Source organism: Micromesistius poutassou, assembly GCF_964030765.1.
Source record: "Micromesistius poutassou genome assembly, chromosome: 9".
Taxonomy (NCBI): domain Eukaryota; kingdom Metazoa; phylum Chordata; class Actinopteri; order Gadiformes; family Gadidae; genus Micromesistius; species Micromesistius poutassou.
Genome location: NC_140279.1, coordinates 15,109,612 through 15,129,261, shown reverse-complemented (window position 1 = coordinate 15,129,261; position 19,650 = coordinate 15,109,612). Strand labels below are relative to the sequence as shown.

The 19,650-nt window shown below is 44.6% G+C and overlaps 1 protein-coding gene and 1 pseudogene across 5 annotated transcripts; one reads left to right on the top strand and one right to left on the bottom strand.

The window, feature by feature from the left end:
• Window positions 1–221: 221 nt before the first annotated feature.
• Window positions 222–11,202, bottom strand: LOC311353098 (annotated as a pseudogene). Its single transcript, XR_014684159.1, has 10 exons — window positions 11,113–11,202; window positions 7,775–8,058; window positions 7,532–7,595; window positions 6,345–6,794; window positions 5,707–6,226; window positions 5,007–5,049; window positions 3,464–3,610; window positions 2,529–2,624; window positions 2,283–2,346; window positions 222–1,459 (listed from the first exon to the last, which is right to left on the bottom strand). The product of XR_014684159.1 is annotated as an uncharacterized misc_RNA (transcript).
• Window positions 11,203–14,225: 3,023 nt separating this feature from the next.
• LOC311353303 (uncharacterized protein) lies at window positions 14,226–19,350 on the top strand. Of its 4 annotated transcripts, none has more exons than XM_084473169.1 (6): window positions 14,226–14,293; window positions 15,217–15,500; window positions 15,677–15,743; window positions 16,355–16,560; window positions 16,719–16,785; window positions 18,015–19,350. In XM_084473169.1, the coding sequence occupies exons 2-6, from the start codon at window positions 15,246–15,248 to the stop codon at window positions 19,328–19,330; spliced, it is 1,911 nt and encodes a 636-aa protein (XP_084329295.1). In that variant the 5' UTR covers window positions 14,226–14,293; window positions 15,217–15,245; the 3' UTR covers window positions 19,331–19,350. The 4 variants fall into 4 exon arrangements, with proteins under 4 accessions (XP_084329295.1, XP_084329297.1, XP_084329296.1 ...); XM_084473171.1 differs by having other exon boundaries at window positions 14,233–14,466; window positions 15,680–15,743; XM_084473170.1 differs by having other exon boundaries at window positions 14,233–14,466; window positions 16,722–16,785.
• Window positions 19,351–19,650: the final 300 nt, after the last annotated feature.

The following is a 19,650-nucleotide window of genomic DNA, read 5'->3' as shown; positions in this document are numbered from 1 at the left end:
CTAAAGGAGCCTATACCATCTTTTCTCAATATAACGGTGCGTGGAAAGTATACTTTGGATGGTTTCAACATTATGGCTTTTAATCAAAACTCTTACAAAGATTTTACATCTTTACTTTAGCTGTTTTTATTCACAATAAGTCCCAACGTGTCCCCTGCGTTTTCTGTGCGCAGCCACTGATCATTCAGGGAGGGGAGGGTTTTGGCTTCCCCGCAGCCGAGAGATGCATTCAGAAACAGAATTTCAGATTTTCTATTTTTTCTATTATCCAATTTTCTATCAACCTCAACACATTGGCGAAATAAATAAAATACCAAAGAATCGTGTTTCCGTATTTACTCTACGAACAAAAAAAGGAATATATTACAAATATTCCAATTTTCCTTTTATGTTTTGCAATTGAAAATTTAACTGATAAGCGTTACACAGACTGTTTTGGGCAGAGCGGGTTCGAGTGAGTCCTCATGTGGATCTTCAGCTTGCAGCTCTGTTTGAAGCTCTTCGTGCATTGGTCACACCTGTAGGGCTTCTCCCCAGTGTGAGTCCTCATGTGGATCTTCAGGGCGCATTTCTGTCCGAAGTGCTTCATGCATTGATCACACCTGTAGGGCTTCCCCCCCGCTGTGAGTCATCATGTGGACCTTCAGGGCACCTCTATGTCTGAAGTGCTTCATGCATTGGTCACAGCTGTAGGGCTTCTCCCCGGTGTGAGTCCTCATGTGGATCTTCAGGGAGGAGCTTTCAATGAAGCGCTTCATGCATTGGTCACAGCTGTAGGGCTTCTCCCCGGTGTGAGTCCTCATGTGGCTCTCCAGGGAGGAGCTTTCACTGAAGCGCTTCACGCATTGGTCACACCTGTAGGGCATCTCCCCGGTGTGAGTCCTCATGTGGATCTTCAGCTTGCAGCTCCGTGTGAAGCTCTTCGTGCATTGGTCACACCTGTAGGGCTTCTCACCAGTGTGAGCACATATGTGACGCTTCAGTTGGTATTGCTGTTGGAAGCGCTTCGTGCATTGGTCACACCTGTAGGGCTTCTCCTCAAAGTGAGTCCTCATGTGGACCTTCAGGTTGCCTTTCTGTCTGAAACGCTTCAAGCATTGGTCGCACCCGTACGGCTTCTCGTCTGTGTGGGTACACATGTGGACGATCATCTTGGCATTGTTGGGGAAAACCTAGCCACACAAGACACAGGGCTGCCACTTGCGGCCACCCGCCAGCTCCTCACGGTGGACGAGCCGCTTGTAGGTGGACAGCGAGCTCATAGCCTCCAGTTCGAACACCGTGAAGAGGGTGTCATGGCCGTCCACGTCCAGTGGGCCCTCCCCTTTTCCGTAGACGCTCAGGATCCGCAGCTCCCCGTTGTTACTGGACATGTGGGAGGAGCCAGGGGGGTCCACACGCAGACTCTCTGAGGTGGCGCCGTGCTGTGTGCTGCCGTCTCTAATGTCATCGCAGTCTTCTGCAGAGAGGAAAACAAAGACAGAGAAAGTAATGGTATTAATTAATTATTTTATCGAAGGGAAACAGTATGTACTTTGTAAACACCTCTGGAGTGGAGAAATTATATTTTGACATTCTTTCTTTCTTCTTCCATTCGTTGATTTTGCCTTTTCCTTGTCCCCCTTGGGGTGGTCAAGGGTCAAAGGCTCCAGCTGAGAAGGCACCGCTAAGTCTCCGCCTTTTAAGGCTGCAGGGAGGTCATAAAGACACAACCCAGGTCATCTGTTGTTTCCTATCACATGTTTTACCAATACTGTAGTTATATTGGGAGTCAGAGCTGATCTCAGAATTCCTGATACCCGTCAGCCATGAAGAAGATGTAAATCATTCTACTATAAACTGTGTTTAGCAGGGCTTTGGTCATGATGCTTTTCAAATGCATCGTGGTGATGGCAACTTTCTCCGCCAAGGACAGGATCTCACGGAGGGAGGCTGCTGCTTCACTGTACATTTACTCCAGCCGCAGTTTGCCGACATGGCACGGTGTAATGTGGCTCAAGAAATGCGATTGGATCGCGGAAGACTAACACGTCACGCATAGGCTACCGTTTTTAAAATAGCCTGCATTAGTTATATTCTCAATTTAATTTACAGAGCAATCCTTGCAAAGTTTTTAGGTTACTTATAGAAGAGACTAGGATTAGTGTGTGTCTGACATGGGGGGGGGTGGGGGGCGTGGCATCACGATGGTGGCTCTCTATCATGATGTCAGCCATCGTCTATCGGCACTCAGTGGATCCAGGTTCTTGTTTGCTTGCGTGGATGCAATGTGTATTACTAACCTACAGCGGGCATGTCTCCACCAATATCCTCTTCAACCTTGATTGAAATGGTGTCTGGGGTCTGCTGGTTTCCACATAAAGAAGGAAACACACACAATACATATTCTTTAATTTGCACTGAATAATTGTCAATCCCCACTAACAACACATTGAGTCATAAAGGTGTGTGCTTTCTATGGGTGTGTGCTGGAGTTGTAACGGAGGAAGCATCTCTTTTGGATGGTGAATGCGAAGATGATTTCCAACCTGCACACTCAGCTCCTCGCGGCAGACCAGCCGCTGGCCGCAGTCCAGGCTCTTGGCCACGCTGTGGTCCGCAGACAGCGAGTTCAGGACCTCTACCTTGAAAGCAAGGCAAGGCAACTTTATTTATATAGCACTTTTCATACACAAGGCAGACTCAAAGTGCTTCACATATAAACATTGTCATACAATAAAAGAAAATAATAGATAACTAAAAAGTAAAATAGATAGAAAATAAAGGCAAAGTTAAAAAAAAAACATTTCAGAAACATTTAAGAAAGGCAAAGTTAAAAAAAATGTATTTTAGAAAGTGAGAAAATAAAGGCAAAGTTAGTAATAAAATAAAAAATAGATAGAAGTATTGTAGATTTAAGATTTAGCAGAAAGCTAAAGCAAACATAAAAGTCTTCAGTCTTGTTTTAAAAGCTGTCAGAGTTGGGGCAAGTCTTAAATCCTCAGGGAGTTTATTCCAGCTATTTGTTGCATAGTAACTAAATCCTGCTTCCCCATGTTTCGTGTTGACTCTGGGGATAATTAACAGATTGGTCTCAGAGGATCTTAGTGGCCTAGAAGGCTTATGTAGTGGAAGCATATCAGTTAAATATTTTGGCCCTAAACCATGTAGGGATTTATAGGTTAGCAACATGATTTTAAAATCAATTCTCTGACATATAGGGAGCCAATGTAACGATTTAAGAATTGGTGTAATATGTTCAATTCTTTTGGTCTTTGTTAGAACTCTAGCAGCAGCATTCTAAACAAGCTGTATTTGTCTTAGTTTTTTTTTAGGAGACCTGTAAGGAGACCATTGCAGTAATCAAGCTTGCTAGTGATAAAGGCATGTAGGCCTACGTAAGTTTTTGTAAGTCTTCGGTCTTCGGACATGAGCCCTCTAAGTCTTTTACGTTTTTAAGGTGATAATATGCAGATTTTGTAACTGATTTGATGTGACTGTCGAACGCCGTGAAGAGGGTGTCATGGCCGTCCACTGCCAGTGGGCCCTCCCCTTTTCCATATACGCTCAGGATCCTCAGCTCCCCATTGTGACTGGACATGTGGGAGGAGCCAGGGGGGTCCACACGCAACTATCCAAGATGGCGCCACGCAGCATGCTGTGATCTCCAAAGGCAGAAAAAAAAAAACGTTAAGTAATTGTTTTGATACATTATTTGCACAAAAGGAGGCAGTGGGCCCTATCTTGCACCCAGCGCAATTTACTTTCTACACCGACGTATGTATCGTTGCTAGTTTGCACCCGGCGCAAAGCTGATTTTCCCCCGCAGCAACCAGGGGCCACTACACTTGCGCCTGTAGAGGTGTGTCGGCGAAAAGCTGAGGCGTGTTCCGGCGCAAATGATACTTGGTGCTATTTTACCGATCTAAACATTGCGCTACTGACCGGGAAATACCTAGTCTGAAGTCAGTGGCGCGTTGTTCAGATGCTATTTTAAGGGCGCAAGCCTAATGTAACGTGTGCACAACGCGCATACACTTTGCTTCTCTCATCTACACGGACGCAGCAGTTCCAATTTCTGCAAACCATACATAATTACAAGGATTATAAAATATTACCACAGGAGGGAAATAATTGTGGTGTCCATGAAGATTTGAAAAAATAGGCATACATCTAGCGTACACATTTACCCAAATTATTCAGGTTAATTTAGGCATAATGACAGATCAAGTTAACCTGGTTGACCAATAGCGGCAAGACGCATAGGTATAGGACACCTGTCAAAGTGTCCGTCAAGAATGAGGAAACAATTCTGAAGACTGCGAAATCACCTTGACATGTAAGTCCATAAGTCCTAAACCTTACTCTCCAACTTACCAGTTAAGTTGCGGTTGCTCATAATTTTTCTATTGCAGTGATATGGAATACGTCTTGGGACAGCGGATCGGACGCCGGGGGGAGAGGGTCTACCGGCCCAGACAGACCTACCTCTCCCTCAGTGAGGAGGAATGTAGGCTTAAGCTACGCCTGACCCGTCAGGCTGTGACAGATGTCTGCCATCTCCTGGCAGATGAGCTGGGGACTGATGCATCCTGTCCCTATGCCCTCCCCGTTGCAGTTAAAGTTACAGCGGCACTGCAATTCTATGCGTCTGGGTCGTTCCAGCACCCCCTTAGCTCTATTGGAGGCATTTCGCAATCTGCAACAAGTTCGGCTATACGTGCAGTTACGTCATGTCTAGTCCGACATGCTGGGGAATACATCAAATTCCCCGTCACACCTGACAGCCAGGAAAGAACAAAGCAGGCGTTTTCAGCTAAATATGGGTTCCCTGGCGTCCTTGGTGCTGTAGACTGCACCCATGTGCAGCTACGTGCCCCAACAGTAAACTCACTGATATACATCAACCGCAAGGGAACTCATTCAATCAACATACAAGTAATTTGCGACGCTGCTTGTACAATCACCCATGTCTTTGCGAATTACCCTGGCTCAAGCCATGACTCATTCATATTGTCAAACTCTACCATTCCTGCCATCTTCGAAGGGAATCCTCCCTTGGGTGGGTGGCTGTTGGGGGACAACGGCTATCCATTAAAAACATGGCTCATGACCCCATTTATTATGCCATCAACAGTGCGTGAAACACAATTCAACACAAAACACACCGAAACACGCAGTGTAATTGAACGAACATTCGGACTACTAAAAATGCACTTCAGGTGTTTGGATAGGTCAGGTGGTACTTTACAGTACGGTCCTCAACAAGTCGCAGCATTCTTTGTGGCATGTTGTGTTTTACACAACATTGCCATGAATCATGGATGTGTCGATGACATAAATGAGGATAGATTAGAGGACTTCAGGAGACGTGAGGCTGAACTGCATATGCCGCTGCCATTAAACCCGAATGCCCCAGCAGCAGCGCGGGAGAGGAGAGCTCACCTGACAGAAGAGCTGCATCGTATATAGTGAGGTAAGCAAACTAATGACATCTCCGGTCTTTTCTTTGACTACATTGTGAAATTATTACCATGCATTCATAACCTTGTGATTCAGTGAGAGAGAGTGAGCCCAAAACATCGGAAAGCAAAGTATGTCTTTGTGACTTTTTTATTTACATTTTGTCCAAAAGAAAAATCTAGACTGTTCGTAACTGAAAAAAAAAATTTAAAATACAAACGATAAATGAAAAGATTTAAACAGACGCCTAAGGCCTAGGCCTACTTATTTTTCCCTCTAGGCTTACGCCCGCCACACCGGGACTGGACATGGAAGGGTCCGGGAGTGGCGATACCAGATGTGCTCCTGGTGGAGCGGGTGGACGGAGATAGAGTGGGGGGAGGCGGAAGGGGCACAACAGGAGGAGGAGGAAGGGGGACAACAGGAGGAGGAAGGGGCCCCACGGGAGGAGGAGGTGGTGGTGTGACTGGAGGCCCACGCTCCATGGCTGCAGCAATCCTCTCCAAACTCGAGGCGATGCGCCCGAGAGGCCGCAGCAACCTCGCCACCCGGTCAAGACGGGCGTTCGTATTCTGCCGCATCCCGGACAGCTCCCGCTCCAGCATGTCGAAGCCGGTTTGCTGGAGCTGCAGGAACGGCTGTTCCTCCGGTCTGGTGATGCCACGGCGCGTGGGTCTGGATCCCGTGCTCCTTGGTCTTTGTGTGGCTCCCTCCTCAGCTGGCCCGTGCGCACTGATGGGCTTCTGCTCACTGGTCCCGAGGCCAGGGTCTTCTTCCTGAGGAGCTGCGTGACATTGTTTTGATTTTGTTTTTTTTGTGTTTTGTTTGATTTATTTCATATCAATAATGATTAAACATATTTTGACGAGACATCGCTATATATGTGAAACTTAATTGTGTACCTTGTGGTGGGACAGCTGTATCACATTGGGTGCCGATTTCAAAGCCCCCAAATCCCTCAACGCTTTCCGCGGTGAGGGTGGAGGCAGCGATGTCCTTTGCTGGCTTCAGGTCCTGGGTACTGGCAGATCCACCTCCAGTTAAAAGTCGTGTTCTCTTGTTGCCGGCAAGCTTGGATTTACCCCTTCGTCTGACATCGTTGTACCGCTTACGGCACTGGTACGATGACCTAGGGATGCCACCGGCTGAAACAACAGTGGCGATTTCCTCCCACGCCTGTTTTACTAAAGGTAATCTGGGTGGGTTTCTCCCATCCCCGTACAAGATTACCTCTCTTTCTTTTACGGCCCTGACGAGCACATCGGTCTCCTCGGCTGTGAACCGTTCCTGGCGTGCGCCTGGTAAATCCGCCGTCATAATAGCAACGCGCCATGGAACATGCGCGCCTCGCTCTTAAAGGGAATGGGAGATGATGCTCTGATTGGATAATTGCATGTTACGCCCAAAACACACCTACAGGTTTCAGACCAATCCATTTTAGATTTGCGTCGGGCACAAAGCTAAATTATCTTGCTGTCATAATAGCAACAGCGCCTTAGGACTGCCCACAAAGCTACTTCGACTTTGCGCTTCACGTCTGCATCTTAAACCGTCTAACTAGGGCCCAGTATGTAAATGATTTAAATGTATGTTTATGTAACATTGACACAGGGTTTAGAATGTGTACTGCAGACACAGATTCAGAGTTCTGGAGAGGGATGTCTCCTCCAGCCCCCTCCTCCCTAGACTCAAAGCTCAGGCGGGTGACCAGGTTGACTGAACGAACACCAGCGCAAAATTATCTGAGCACAACAGGACATGCGAGACAAGCGCAATTATTCTATTTTGACAATAACAAGAAACAACTTGTGATTCCCTGTAAGCTGATCAGCTAACTTTCATACATTCTGAATGAGTGATGTTTGAGAATGAAACCCAGCTCATGATGTGGCATCTGTCTTGAAACCCTTCTGGGCTCTTGAGTGATTGCATCTTTGAAATGCAACTCCCAAGTTTGAGTTGTGTTTAGCAGGGCTCTGGTCATGATGCTTTTCAAAAGAGGACCAGGCTTTTTAGCACAGGTAGAATCAAGTACATTCTCAGTGGATCCAGGTTGTTTGCTTGCATAGATGCAATGTGTATTACTAACCTACAGCAGGCATGCCTTCACCAATATCCTCTTCAACTTTGATTGAAATGGTGTCTGGGGTCTGCTGCTTTCCACATAAAGAAGGAAACACACACACAAGACATTCTTTCATTTGCACTGAATAATTGTCTATCCCCACTAACGACACATTGAGTCATGAAGGTATGTGCTTTCTATGGGTGTGTGCTGGAGTTGTAACTGAAGCCTCTCTTTTGGATGGTGAATGAGAAGATGATTTCCAACCTGCACACTCAGCTCCTCGCCGCAGACCAGCCGCTGGCCGCGGTCCAGGCTCTTGGCCACGCTGTGGTCCGCAGACAGCGAGTTCAGGGCCTCCACTTTGGACGCAGTGAAAAGGGTGTCACGGCTGTCCACCGCCAGTGGGCCCTCCCCTTTTCCGTAGACGCTCAGGATCCTCAGCTCCCCGTTGTGACTGGACATGTGGGGAGAGCCAAGGGGGTCTACACGCAGACTATCCAAGGTGGCACCACGCTGCATGCTGTGATCTCCAAAAGCATCACAGTCTTCTGCAGAGGGAGAAAAAAAAGACATTTTTTGTTTTGATACATTATTTGCACAAAAGGAGGCAGTATGTATTTGTACATGTCAAAGAAATTAATTAAATGTATGTGTATGTAACTGACACAGGGTTTAGAATGTGTACTGCAGACACAGATTCAGAGTTCTGGAGAGGGATGTCTCCTCCAGCCCCCTCCTCCCAAGACTCAAAGCTCAGGCGGGTGACCAGAGGGGTATTCCATCAACCAAGCTAAGCACAAAGCCAGGCTTATTTCGCTTAGCCTGGCTTCTTTCAGCTAGAGTTGCGTTCCATTAACGTGACTTAAGGGAATCTACGCTAAGTAACCATGGCAACTTATCCGACCAAACTAACCTGGTCGGTAGCAGGCTAACGGTCAGGCTAACTTGAGCGGTGTTTCAGAGAAATCCATCCCTCGGCAACAAGTGTACTATCAGAAGGTTCCGCCAAGCCTTGCCGATTTTGTCATAAATGTACATACAGTGGGGCAAAAAAGTATTTAGTCAGCCACCAATTGTGCAGGTTCTCCCACTTAAAAAGATGAGAGAGGCCTGTAATTTTCATCATAGGTATACCTCAGCTATGAGAGACAAAATTTTAAAAAAAAATCCAGAAAATCACATTGTCTGATTTTTAAAGAATTTATTTGCAAATTATGGTGGAAAATAAGTATTTGGTCAATATCAAAAAGGTCATCTCAATACTTTGTTACATGCCCTTTGTTGGCAATGACAGAGGTCAAACGTTTTCTGTAAGTCTTTACAAGGTTTTCACACACTGCTGCTGGTATTTTGGCCCATTCCTCCATGCAGATCTCCTCTAGAGCAGTGATGTTTTTGGGTCTTCGCTGGGCAACACGGACTTTCAACTCCCTCCAAAGATTTTCTATGGGGTTGAGATCTGGAGACTGGCTAGGCCACTCCAGGACCTTGAAATGCTTCTTACGAAGCCACTCCTTCGTTGCCCGGGCGGTGTGTTTAGGGTCATTGTCATGCTGAAAGACCCAGCCACGTTTCATCTTCAGTGCCCTTGCTGATGGAAGGAGGTTTTCACTCAAAATCTCACGATACATGGCCCCATTCATTCTTTCCTTCACACGGATCAGACGTCCTGGTCCCTTGGCAGAAAAACAGCCCCAAAGCATGATGTTTCCACCCCCATGCTTCACAGTAGGTATGGTGTTCTTTGGATGCAACTCAGCATTCTTTCTCCTCCAAACACGACGAGTTGAGTTTTTACCAAAAAGTTCTATTTTGGTTTCATCTGACCATATGACATTCTCCCAATCCTCTTCTGGATCATCCAAATGCTCTCTAGCAAACTTCAGACGGGCCCGGACATGTACTGGCTTTAGCAGGGGGACACGTCTGGCACTGCAGGATTTGAGTCCCTGGCGGCGTAGTGTGTTAGTGATGGTAGCCTTTGTTACTTTGGTCCCAGCTCTCTGGAGGTCATTCACTAGGTCCCCCCGTGTGGTTCTGGGATTTTTGTTCACCGTTCTTGTGATCATTTTGACCCCACGGGGTGAGATCTTGCGTGGAGCCCCAGATCGAGGGAGATTATCAGTGATCTTGTATGTCTTCCATTTCCTAATAATTGCTCCCACAGTTGATTTCTTCACACCAAGTTGCTTACCTATTGCAGATTCAGACTTCCCAGCCTGGTGCAGGTCTACAATTGTGTTTCTGGTGTCCTTTGACAGCTCTTTGGTCTTGGCCATAGTGGCGTTTGGAGTGTGACTGTTTGAGGTTGTGGACAGGTGTCTTTTATACTGATAAGGAGTTCAAACAGGTGCCATTAATACAGGTAACGAGTGGAGGACAGAGGAGCCTCTTAAAGAAGAAGTTACAAGAAGTTACAGGCCTGTGACAGCCAGAAATATTGCTGGTTTGTAGGTGACCAAATACTTATTTTCCACCATAATTTGCAAATAAATTCTTAAAAAATCAGACAATGTGATTTTCTGGATTTTTTTTTACATTTTGTCTCTCATAGCTGAGGTATACCTATGATGAAAATTACAGGCCTCTCTCATCTTTTTAAGTGGGAGAACTTGCACAATTGGTGGCTGACTAAATACTTTTTTGCCCCACTGTATATGAAGTACAAACAGTGTATATTTTCATCAAGGGTCTAAGATTAAATTATGCAAATGAAATAATTCAATGAAATGATATCTATTGTTACTGTGGCTATTTAACACATTTATATACAAATCTATGTATTATAACAAAATCAGGAATCAGCAGTTGGGTGAATGGTTTAGCACTTGCCCTGTGATTTTCGCGTCCAGAGTATTTCATAGTATTCTTGCCGTTGGCTTAATTTTGTAATTCCCTTTATTTTATTAATTCCATAATTAAGAATATTCAAAGAAATGGAAAATAAATGGCATCAAAAGTTCTTTGATTTATCCTTCCTATATTACTAATTGCGTGGGGATTTAACCCCGGACGACCGGTTGCAAGTCTGACACGTCAACTTAAGACTATCTCCCTGATTACAAATTAAACACAGAAATCAACTACATTTGTCCCAGTGTTTGTTAGATGTGAAATGAAGCAAAAAAAGATGCTCTCTTTCTCCAGTAACGCTGTAACTCATGCTCCAATCTTTCATTGATTGATGAAAATGTTGTGGATGCAACGGAATATATGATGCATCGCTGCAGCAACATTTAAGATGATCGCGATGAGTTCTGCCCATTCTGCCTCCGTTGCTGCGGTCAGACCAAAACACACCTGAGTGACGGGCCATCGTGGACCCTACGTCTGATCAGCTAACTTTTATACATTTTGAATGATTGACGTTTGAGAATGAAAAAACAGCTCATGTGGCATCTGTCTTGAAACCATTCTGGGCTCTTGACTCTTTGAAATGCAACTCCCAAGTTTGAGTCTGTTTTAGCTGGTCATGATGCTTTTCAAAACAGGACCAGGCTTTTTAGCACAGGTAGAATCTAGCAGTCAGCGTATAATCTATGCTTTCTAGGATCTACTACATCTAAAGTAAAAGGTACTCAAGGTGGAAAGTACATACATACCTTCACTTCTAAAGTGGGGCTGCAAAGTCTTTAAGGATAGCTGTGTGCCTATAGTATGTGTTTCCAGGTGGTCTGTCTGGCAGGCAACATCCCTTGAAAGAAGCAGCTGAATGTAAGCACTTGTGTGCTGGCCTGTGTAGAGACAACAAGGTCAAATTAGTACTCCATTTATTACTTTGTATATATTCCAGGTGCAAGTTGTAAGAAGATAAGCATGTTTAATAGTGAATAACATTAGCTTAAATACTTAAAATTAGAGCTATGAAATGATATTACATATTCTATCTTTCATATATCTTAAAAGTTCATCACATTATCTAAATTCATCTCATTATAATTAAACGCTAGAACTACCGCGGTCACGTATCTGGTAAAAGACAGTTGTGTTCGTTTGTAGTAGAGTGACCAGACATTCTTAAAGAGTCGGGACATTCCCTTGGTATCCAAGCAGTAGAGATCAGTGCCTGTACCCCCTTTGCTGTAAGACGCCTCGAATTGTGCCCATTCTCATCTGATCATCCTGGTTTGCAGAGGTGCACACGCTAACACGAACAGCAGAACGGTTATCCAAATAACAAAGTGTACAACACTCGCGTTACAGTGTGTGTATTCACACACATACCTGATGCTATCTACCTTTACATTAGCGACAGTAACTGGGCTGTAAGCTGTAGCGCTAATGCTACAGCCACATTCAACGGGTAACAACAAGGTAACCATATACAGTAAAGCAACACGATGATATAGCGTTAGTTTACTTACTTGTCCGAGGTTTGTAGCGGAGCCGAGGAGAGTTGGTATTGATCTAGACTTAATTTTCAGAAGTTCAGCAAGTCCAGCTCTGTATTGGCCCAAGTTGACGAAGCAGTCGTCGGTGAAATGTTTGGCGCAGACATACAACACTTTGGGAAGTTGTGTCGGCGCATTTCCAGAGAAACTAAAATTAACCCACTGGTTCTTCAGGGGCTTGGATGAAGGAACTAAAAATAGACCTTTGTATTCATTTCTACATCCAAACACTGATCAACTGCCATGTTTGCAAACCATGTGGTCTCTACAGAGAATAAACAATTCGACGTTCTTCTTCCTCCTCTTTTGTATTGTTTTTTGGCGATTGGCAAATAACTTATAGATGCATTACCGCCATCTGCTGGTATGGAGTATGGAATAAATAACAACCTCCCTACTAAAAAAAAATAATAATAATAATAAATATATATAAATAATAAAAATTCAACTAATTTATGAACTATATTTTTCCAAACAAATGAGTTACCCTAAAAAAAAAATTATTTGATGACACTTATTGGAATTATTTTGTAAAATATCTATTAAATCAAACTGTACTTTCTCTTTTCTGAAAATTTCCTTCATCTGCCTTCTGTCTTGCTCATACCTCTCACAATCCATTATAACATGTTCTCTCTTCTTGCCCACAGTCACATCTGCCTGTTTCACTTCTATTAAAAACGGTGTAGCCTACTGTTCAGCCCTGTGTGCCCAAATCTGAGTTTCGACAGATCTGACTCCTCTCTTCTGTTCTTCCCTCCACATCTCATTTCTCCCACTTTCCTTTGGACTCTGTAGTCCTTTCCGCTCTTCCTCCCATAGCTTTTGCCATCTCCTATTCAGTTATTGCTCGCCTTTAATTCCAGTTTTACCTATATTAATACTTAAATCAATTTTACTCATTTTTGTAACGTGTTTTGCCATTTTATCTGCCATTTCATTACCCCTTATTCCAATGTGTGCTGGAACCCATAAAAATATAACTATAAGCCCCATCATTTGAATACGGTATAATGTTTGTTGCACCTCAATCACAATATCTGGTCTGCTGTCTGAATGGTTGAACTGTAGGCTCTTTAATGCTGAACTGGAATCTGAACAAATGACCAACCTTAATGGCCTGGTGTCCTCAACCCACTGCATCACTAACAGTATTGCCAGCAATCCACCTGTATATACTGATATTTCATTATTAACCCTCTTCCCTACCTTCACTTGAAATTCCGGTACAGTAAAAGCTACCCCTACTTTGTTTTCTGAGTCTTTAGATGCGTCTGTATAAATTTGAACATAGAATTTATGTACTCCTGTATTAATTGTTTATTTTTGTTTTTGTTTTCTAATAATTTTAAATCAACTGTAGCCTCTGGCAGAAGGTGGAATTATCGGTACCGGTACTGTTGGAACTACATTTAATTGTGCTATACTGAATTGTACTGCTCTCTGATTCACTGTCCATCCAAAACTTTTTGTTTCCCTTTTCTCCTTTTCCCAAAATGGTTTTAAAGTGTTTTGTGCTGGATGATCCTGACTGTGGCCCCGTAGGTTCATCCAGTAGTTCAAGGACAGCTGACATACTCTCAAAGCCTGATACTGAATGTTGTCTATTTTTTTAAGAGTTGTATTAGCTGCTGACCCAAACACTACACAGCCATAGTCTTACACCGATCTCACTAACCCAGTGTATATAGCCTTTAACGCTGTTCTATCTGCCCCCCAATAGTACCCAACTAAACACCTCATTACACAAGTGGTTTTTTTTACACCTGTCCACCACTTTCTTAATATGTACAGCCCATGTAATCCTATCATCAAACCATAAACCTAAAAATGTATATTGATTTACTCTCTCCAACTCCTGGTTGTATATTTTTAATTTAACCTCATTCCCAATTTTCTTCCTAGTGAAAAACATTATCATTGTCTTTTCCACAAAAAATTTGAAACCCCATTTATGTGACCACTCTTCTACCCGTGGGCAAGAAGAGACTGTAGGACATGTTATAATTGATTGTGAGAGACAAGTGAGTAGTACAGTTTGATTAAATAGATATTTTACAAAAGAATTCCAATAAGTAAAATAATTCAAATTCTATTTCATTTTTTTAAACTAATTGTGTAACTAATTTGTTTGGAAAAATATAGGTTATAAATTAGTTATATATATATATATATATATATATATATATATATATATAGTCATTTATTCCACAGTCCATACCAGTAGATGGCGGTAATGCATCTATAAGTTATTTGCTAACCACCAAAAAAAAAATACAAAAGAAGAAGAATTGCTTTGCAGCATTGTTTTTTTTCCGGAGAGACATCATGGTTTGCAAACGAGCGAAGCATGGCAGTTGATCAGTGTTTGGATGTGCAAATGAACACAAAGGTCTATTTTTAGTTTCTTCATCCAAGCCTCTGAAGAACCAGTGGGTTACTTTTAGTTTCTCTGGAAATGCGCCGACACAACTTCCCAAAGTGTTGTATGTCTGCGCCAAACATTTCACCAACGACTGCTTCGTCAACTTGGGCCAATACAGAGCTGGACCTACTTGCTAGTTGGTAAACTAACGCTATATCATGGGGTTGCTTTATATGGTTACCTTGTTGTTACCCATTGAATGTGGCTGTAGCATTAGCGCTACAGCTAACAGCCCAGTTACTGTCGCTAATGTAAAGGTAGATAGCATCAGGCATGTGTGTGAATACACACACTGTAAAGTAGAGTAGAGTATGCACCTCTGCAAACCAGGATGATCAGATGAGAATGGGCACAATTCGAGGCGTCTTACAGCAAAGGGGGTACAGGCACTGATCTCTTCTGCTTGGATACCAAGGGAATGTCCCGACTCTAAAGAATGTCTGGTCACCCTACTACAAACAACAACGCAAGCTCCAGTTTGCCTGTTCACCAACCGAGTTCATTTGAAACGAGGAGTAGGCCTACTCGAGTAATCGAATACTTACGCCCATCCCTAGTTGATGGTGATTACTTGTGGCGTTGAGTTAAAACTACACACTTTGCCCGTTTTGTTCAAAATATCGTTAAAATATCGTATATCGCCATTCAAACAAATTCAAATATTGCGTTATGAGTTTTGGTCCATATCGTCCAGCCCTAGGCTGGAGGAGACATCCCTCTCCAAAACTCTCAATCTGTGTCTGCAGTACACATTCTAAACCCTGTGTGTCAATGTTAAATACACATACATTTAAATCATTTCTTTGACGTGTACAAAAACACACTGCCTCCTTTTGTGCAAATAATGTATCAAAACAATTACTTTCTGTCATTTTTTTCTCCCTCTGCAGAAGACTGTGATACTTTTGGAGATCACAGCATGCAGGGCGGCGCCACCTTGGATAGTCTGCGTGTGGACCCCCCTGGCTCCCCCCACATGTCCAGTCACAACGGGGAGCTGAGGATCCTGAGTGTCTATGGAAAAGGGGAGGGCCCACTGGCAGTGGACGGCCATGACACCCTCTTCACGGCGTTCAAAGTGGAGGCCCTGAACTCGCTGTCTGCGGACCACAGCGTGGCCAAGAGCCTGGACCGCGGCCAGCGGCTGGTCTGTCGCGAGGAGCTGAGTGTGCAGGTTGGAAATCATCTTCTCATTCACCATCCAAAAGAGATTCTTCAGTTACAACTCCAGCACACACCCATAGAAAGCACACACCTTTATGATTCAATGTGTCGTTAGTGGGGATTGACAATTATTCAGTGCAAATGAAAGAATATGTCTTGTGTGTGTTTCCTTCTTTATGTGGAAAGCAGCAGACCTCAGACACCATTTCAATCAAAGTTGAAGAGGATATTGGTGAAGGCATGCCTGCTGTAGGTTAGTAATACACATTGCATCTATGCAAGCAAACAACCTGGATCCACTGAGGATGTACTTGATTCTACCTGCGCTAAAAAGCCTGGTCCTCTTTTGAAAAACATCATGACCAGAGCCGTGCTAAAACACGACTCAAACTTGGGAGTTACATTTCAAAGATGGAATCAGTCAAGAGCCCAGAAGGGTTTCAAGGCAGATGCCACATGAGCTGGGTTTTCATTCTCAAACATCACTACATTTGAAATGTATGAAAGTTAGCTGATCAGCTTACAGGGAAGGATATGTTGTTGCTCTTTTATTGTCAAAATAGAATAATTGCGCTTGTCTCGCATGTCATGTTGTGCTCAGATCATTTTGCGATGGAGTTCGTTCATTGTCCTCAACCTGGTCACCCGCCTGAGCTTTGAGTCTAGGGAGGAGGGGGCTGGAGGAGACATCCCTCTCCAGAACTCGGAATCTGTGTCTGCAGTACAGATTCTAAACCCTCTGTGTCAGTTACATACACATACATTTAAATCATTTCTTTGACGTGTACAAATACATACTGCCTCCTTTTGTGCAAATAATGTATCAAAACAATTACTTTCTGTAATTTTTTTCTCACTCTGCAGAAGACTGTGATGCCTTTGGAGATCACAGCACGCAGCGCGGCGCCACCTTGGATAGTCTGCGTGTGGACACCCCTGGCTCCCCCCACATGTCCAGTCACAACGGGGAGCTGAGGATCCTGAGCGTCTACGGAAAAGGGGAGGGCCCACTGGCGGTGGACGGCCATGACACCCTCTTCACCTCGTTCAAAGTGGAGGCCCCTGTGCAGGTTGGAAATCATCTTCTCATTCACCATCCAAAAGAGATGCTTCCCCCGTTACAACTCCAGCACACACCCATAGAAAGCACACACCTTTATGATTCAATGTGTCGTTGGTGGGGATTGACAAGAATGTCTTGTGTGCGTTTCCTTCTTTATGTGGAAAGCAGCAGACCCCAGACACCATTTCAATCAAGGTTGAAGAGGATTTTGGTGGAGACATGCCCGCTGTAGGTTAGTAATACACATTGCATCTACGCAAGCAAACAACCTGGATCCACTGAGTGTGCCGATGGATGATGGCTGACAGATATCATGATGGTCAGCCACCATCGTGATGCCACGCCCCCCCCCCCCCCCCCCCCATGTCAGACACACTAATCCTAGTCTCTTCTATAGGTAACCTAAAAACTTTGAAGGGATTGCTATGTAAATTAAATTGAGAATATAACTAATGCAGGCTATTTTAAATACGGTTGCCTATGCCAGAGGCGCGACGTGTTAGTCTTCTGCGATCTGATCGCATTTCTTGAGCCACATTACACCGTGCCATGTCGGCAAACTGCGGCTGGAGTAAATGTACAGTGAAGCAGCAGCCTCCCTCCGTGAGATCCTGTCCTTGGTGGAGAAAGTTGCCATCACCACGATGCTTTGACAGCATTGACTACGGAGTCGTATGTGACCGTGACCGTTCACTTTTTTTACTGACTGGGGTGTGCAGCGATCCTGCAGACCCGCTTTATTTTAAAACTAAAATATCTGTTTCAGTGTGTGTATGTTAAATTAAATGGTTTTATTTCTTAAACAAATTCTGTTGCAAAGGGGAGGCGCGCAGCATTGATATCCTAATTAAATAATAACAATCCTGCTCTATGCTCAGTGATATTTTGTTCTATCATCATTTCTATGAACTTCTTCGAGGCGCATACGCAAGTGGTCATGTAGATTGGTCGCCTGCCCGTCTTTTGTGTGGATCACACTTGAGCAGATCTTGAACACAACTTCAGTCGTGCCAATTTAGGGGACATTGCACAACTCTACCACTGAGGATGTCCTTGATTCTACCTGCACTAAAAAGCCTGGTCCTCTTTTGAAAAGCATCATGACCAGAGCTCTGCTAAACGTATACGGTTTATAGTAGAATGATTTAAATCTTCTTCATGGCAGACGGGTATCAGAAATGCTGAGATTAGCTCTGACTCCCAATATAACTACAGTATTGGTAAAACATGTGATAGGAAACAACAGATGACCTGGGTTGTGTCTTTATGACCTCCCCGCAGCCTTAAAAGGCGGAGATGTAGTGGTGCCTTCTCAGCTGGAGCCTTTGACCCTTGACCACCCCAAGGGGGACAAGGAAAAGGCATAATCAACAAATAGAAGTTAAAGTACATACTGTTTCCCTTTGATTAAATAATTAATTAATACTCCATTACTTTCCGTCTTTGTTTTCCTCTCTGCAGAAGACTGCGATGACATTAGAGACGGCAGCACACAGCGCGGCGCCACCTCAGAGAGTCTGCGTGTGGACCCCCCTGGCTCCTCCCACATGTCCAGTAACAACGGGGAGCTGCGGATCCTGAGTGTCTACGGAAAAGGGGAGGGCCCACTGGAGGTGGACGGCCATGACACCCTCTTCACGGCGTTCGAACTGGAGGCTATGAGCTCGCTGTCCGCCAACGAGCGGCTCGTCCACCGTGAGGAGCTGGCAGGCGGCCGCAAGGGCCGGCCCTGTGTCTTGTGTGGCAAGGTTTTCCCCAACAATGCCAAGATGATCGTCCACATGCGTACCCACACCGACGAGAAGCCGTACGGGTGCGACCAATGCATGAAGCGTTTTGGACAGAAAGGCAACCTGAAGATCCACATGAGGACTCACTCCGGGGAGAAGCCCTACAGGTGTGACCAATGCACGAAGCGCTTCCAACAGAAATACAAACTGAAGCGTCACATATGGACTCACACCGGCGAGAAGCCCTACAGCTGTGACCAATGCACGAAGAGCTTCACACAGAGCTGCAAGCTGAAGAGCCACATGAGGACTCACACCGGGGAGAGGCCCTACAGGTGTGACCAATGCATGAAGAGCTTCAGTGAAAGCTCCTCCTTGAAGAACCACATGAGGACTCACACCGGGGAGAAGCCCTACAGGTGTGACCAATGCATGAAGCGCTTCAGTGAAAGCTCCTCCCTGAAGACCCACATGAGGACTCACACCGGGGAGAAGCCCTACAGCTGTGACCAATGCATGAAGAGCTTCAGTGAAAGCTCCTCCCTGAAGATCCATATGAGGACTCACACTGGGGAGAAGCCCGAAAGGTGTGACCAATGCATGAAGCGCTTCAGACAGAAAAGCGCCCTGAATAGCCACATGATGACTCACACCGGGAAGAAGCCCTACAGCTGTGACCAATGCACAAGGAGCTTCAGACAGAGCTCTGCCCTCAAGATCCACATGAGAACTCATACCGGGGAGAAGCCTTACAGGTGTGACCAATGCACAAAGAGTTTCAGACGGCTCTGCAAGCTGAAGATCCACATGATGACTCACTCCGGGGAGATGCCCTACAGCTGTGACCAATGCACGAAGCGCTTCAGACAGAGCTGCAAGCTAAAGATCCACATGATGACTCACTCCGGGGAGATGCCCTACAGCTGTGACCAATGCACGAAGTGCTTCAGACAGAGCTCTGCCCTGAAGGTCCACATGAGGACTCACTCGAAAGCGCTCTGCCCAAAGTCCAAAGTACATGTACTTGATTGGTCAACACAACAGTAATGTTATCAACAAGTGACCAATAAAATGCAGTTGTAACACTTAACAAAATTCAACAAATTCACTCTCATTCCCTTTTGAAAAAGAAGTGGAGAATTATCGCAAAAGGTCTCTTCAAGATGTAGATAAAAACTACAAAACAATGAACAATTTCTCTAGAAGTGTTACACTTTATTAAAAAGGCATTAGTGCTATTAGAAATCAAAATCATGTTTTTGAACTTATGGCCTTGATGCCCTGGCATGTGGCCTTTGTGCCCTCAAAAAAATGTCCCGCTGCAGGCCAAGTGACCTAACCCAACTTAATTAACTGGATCTCACTTT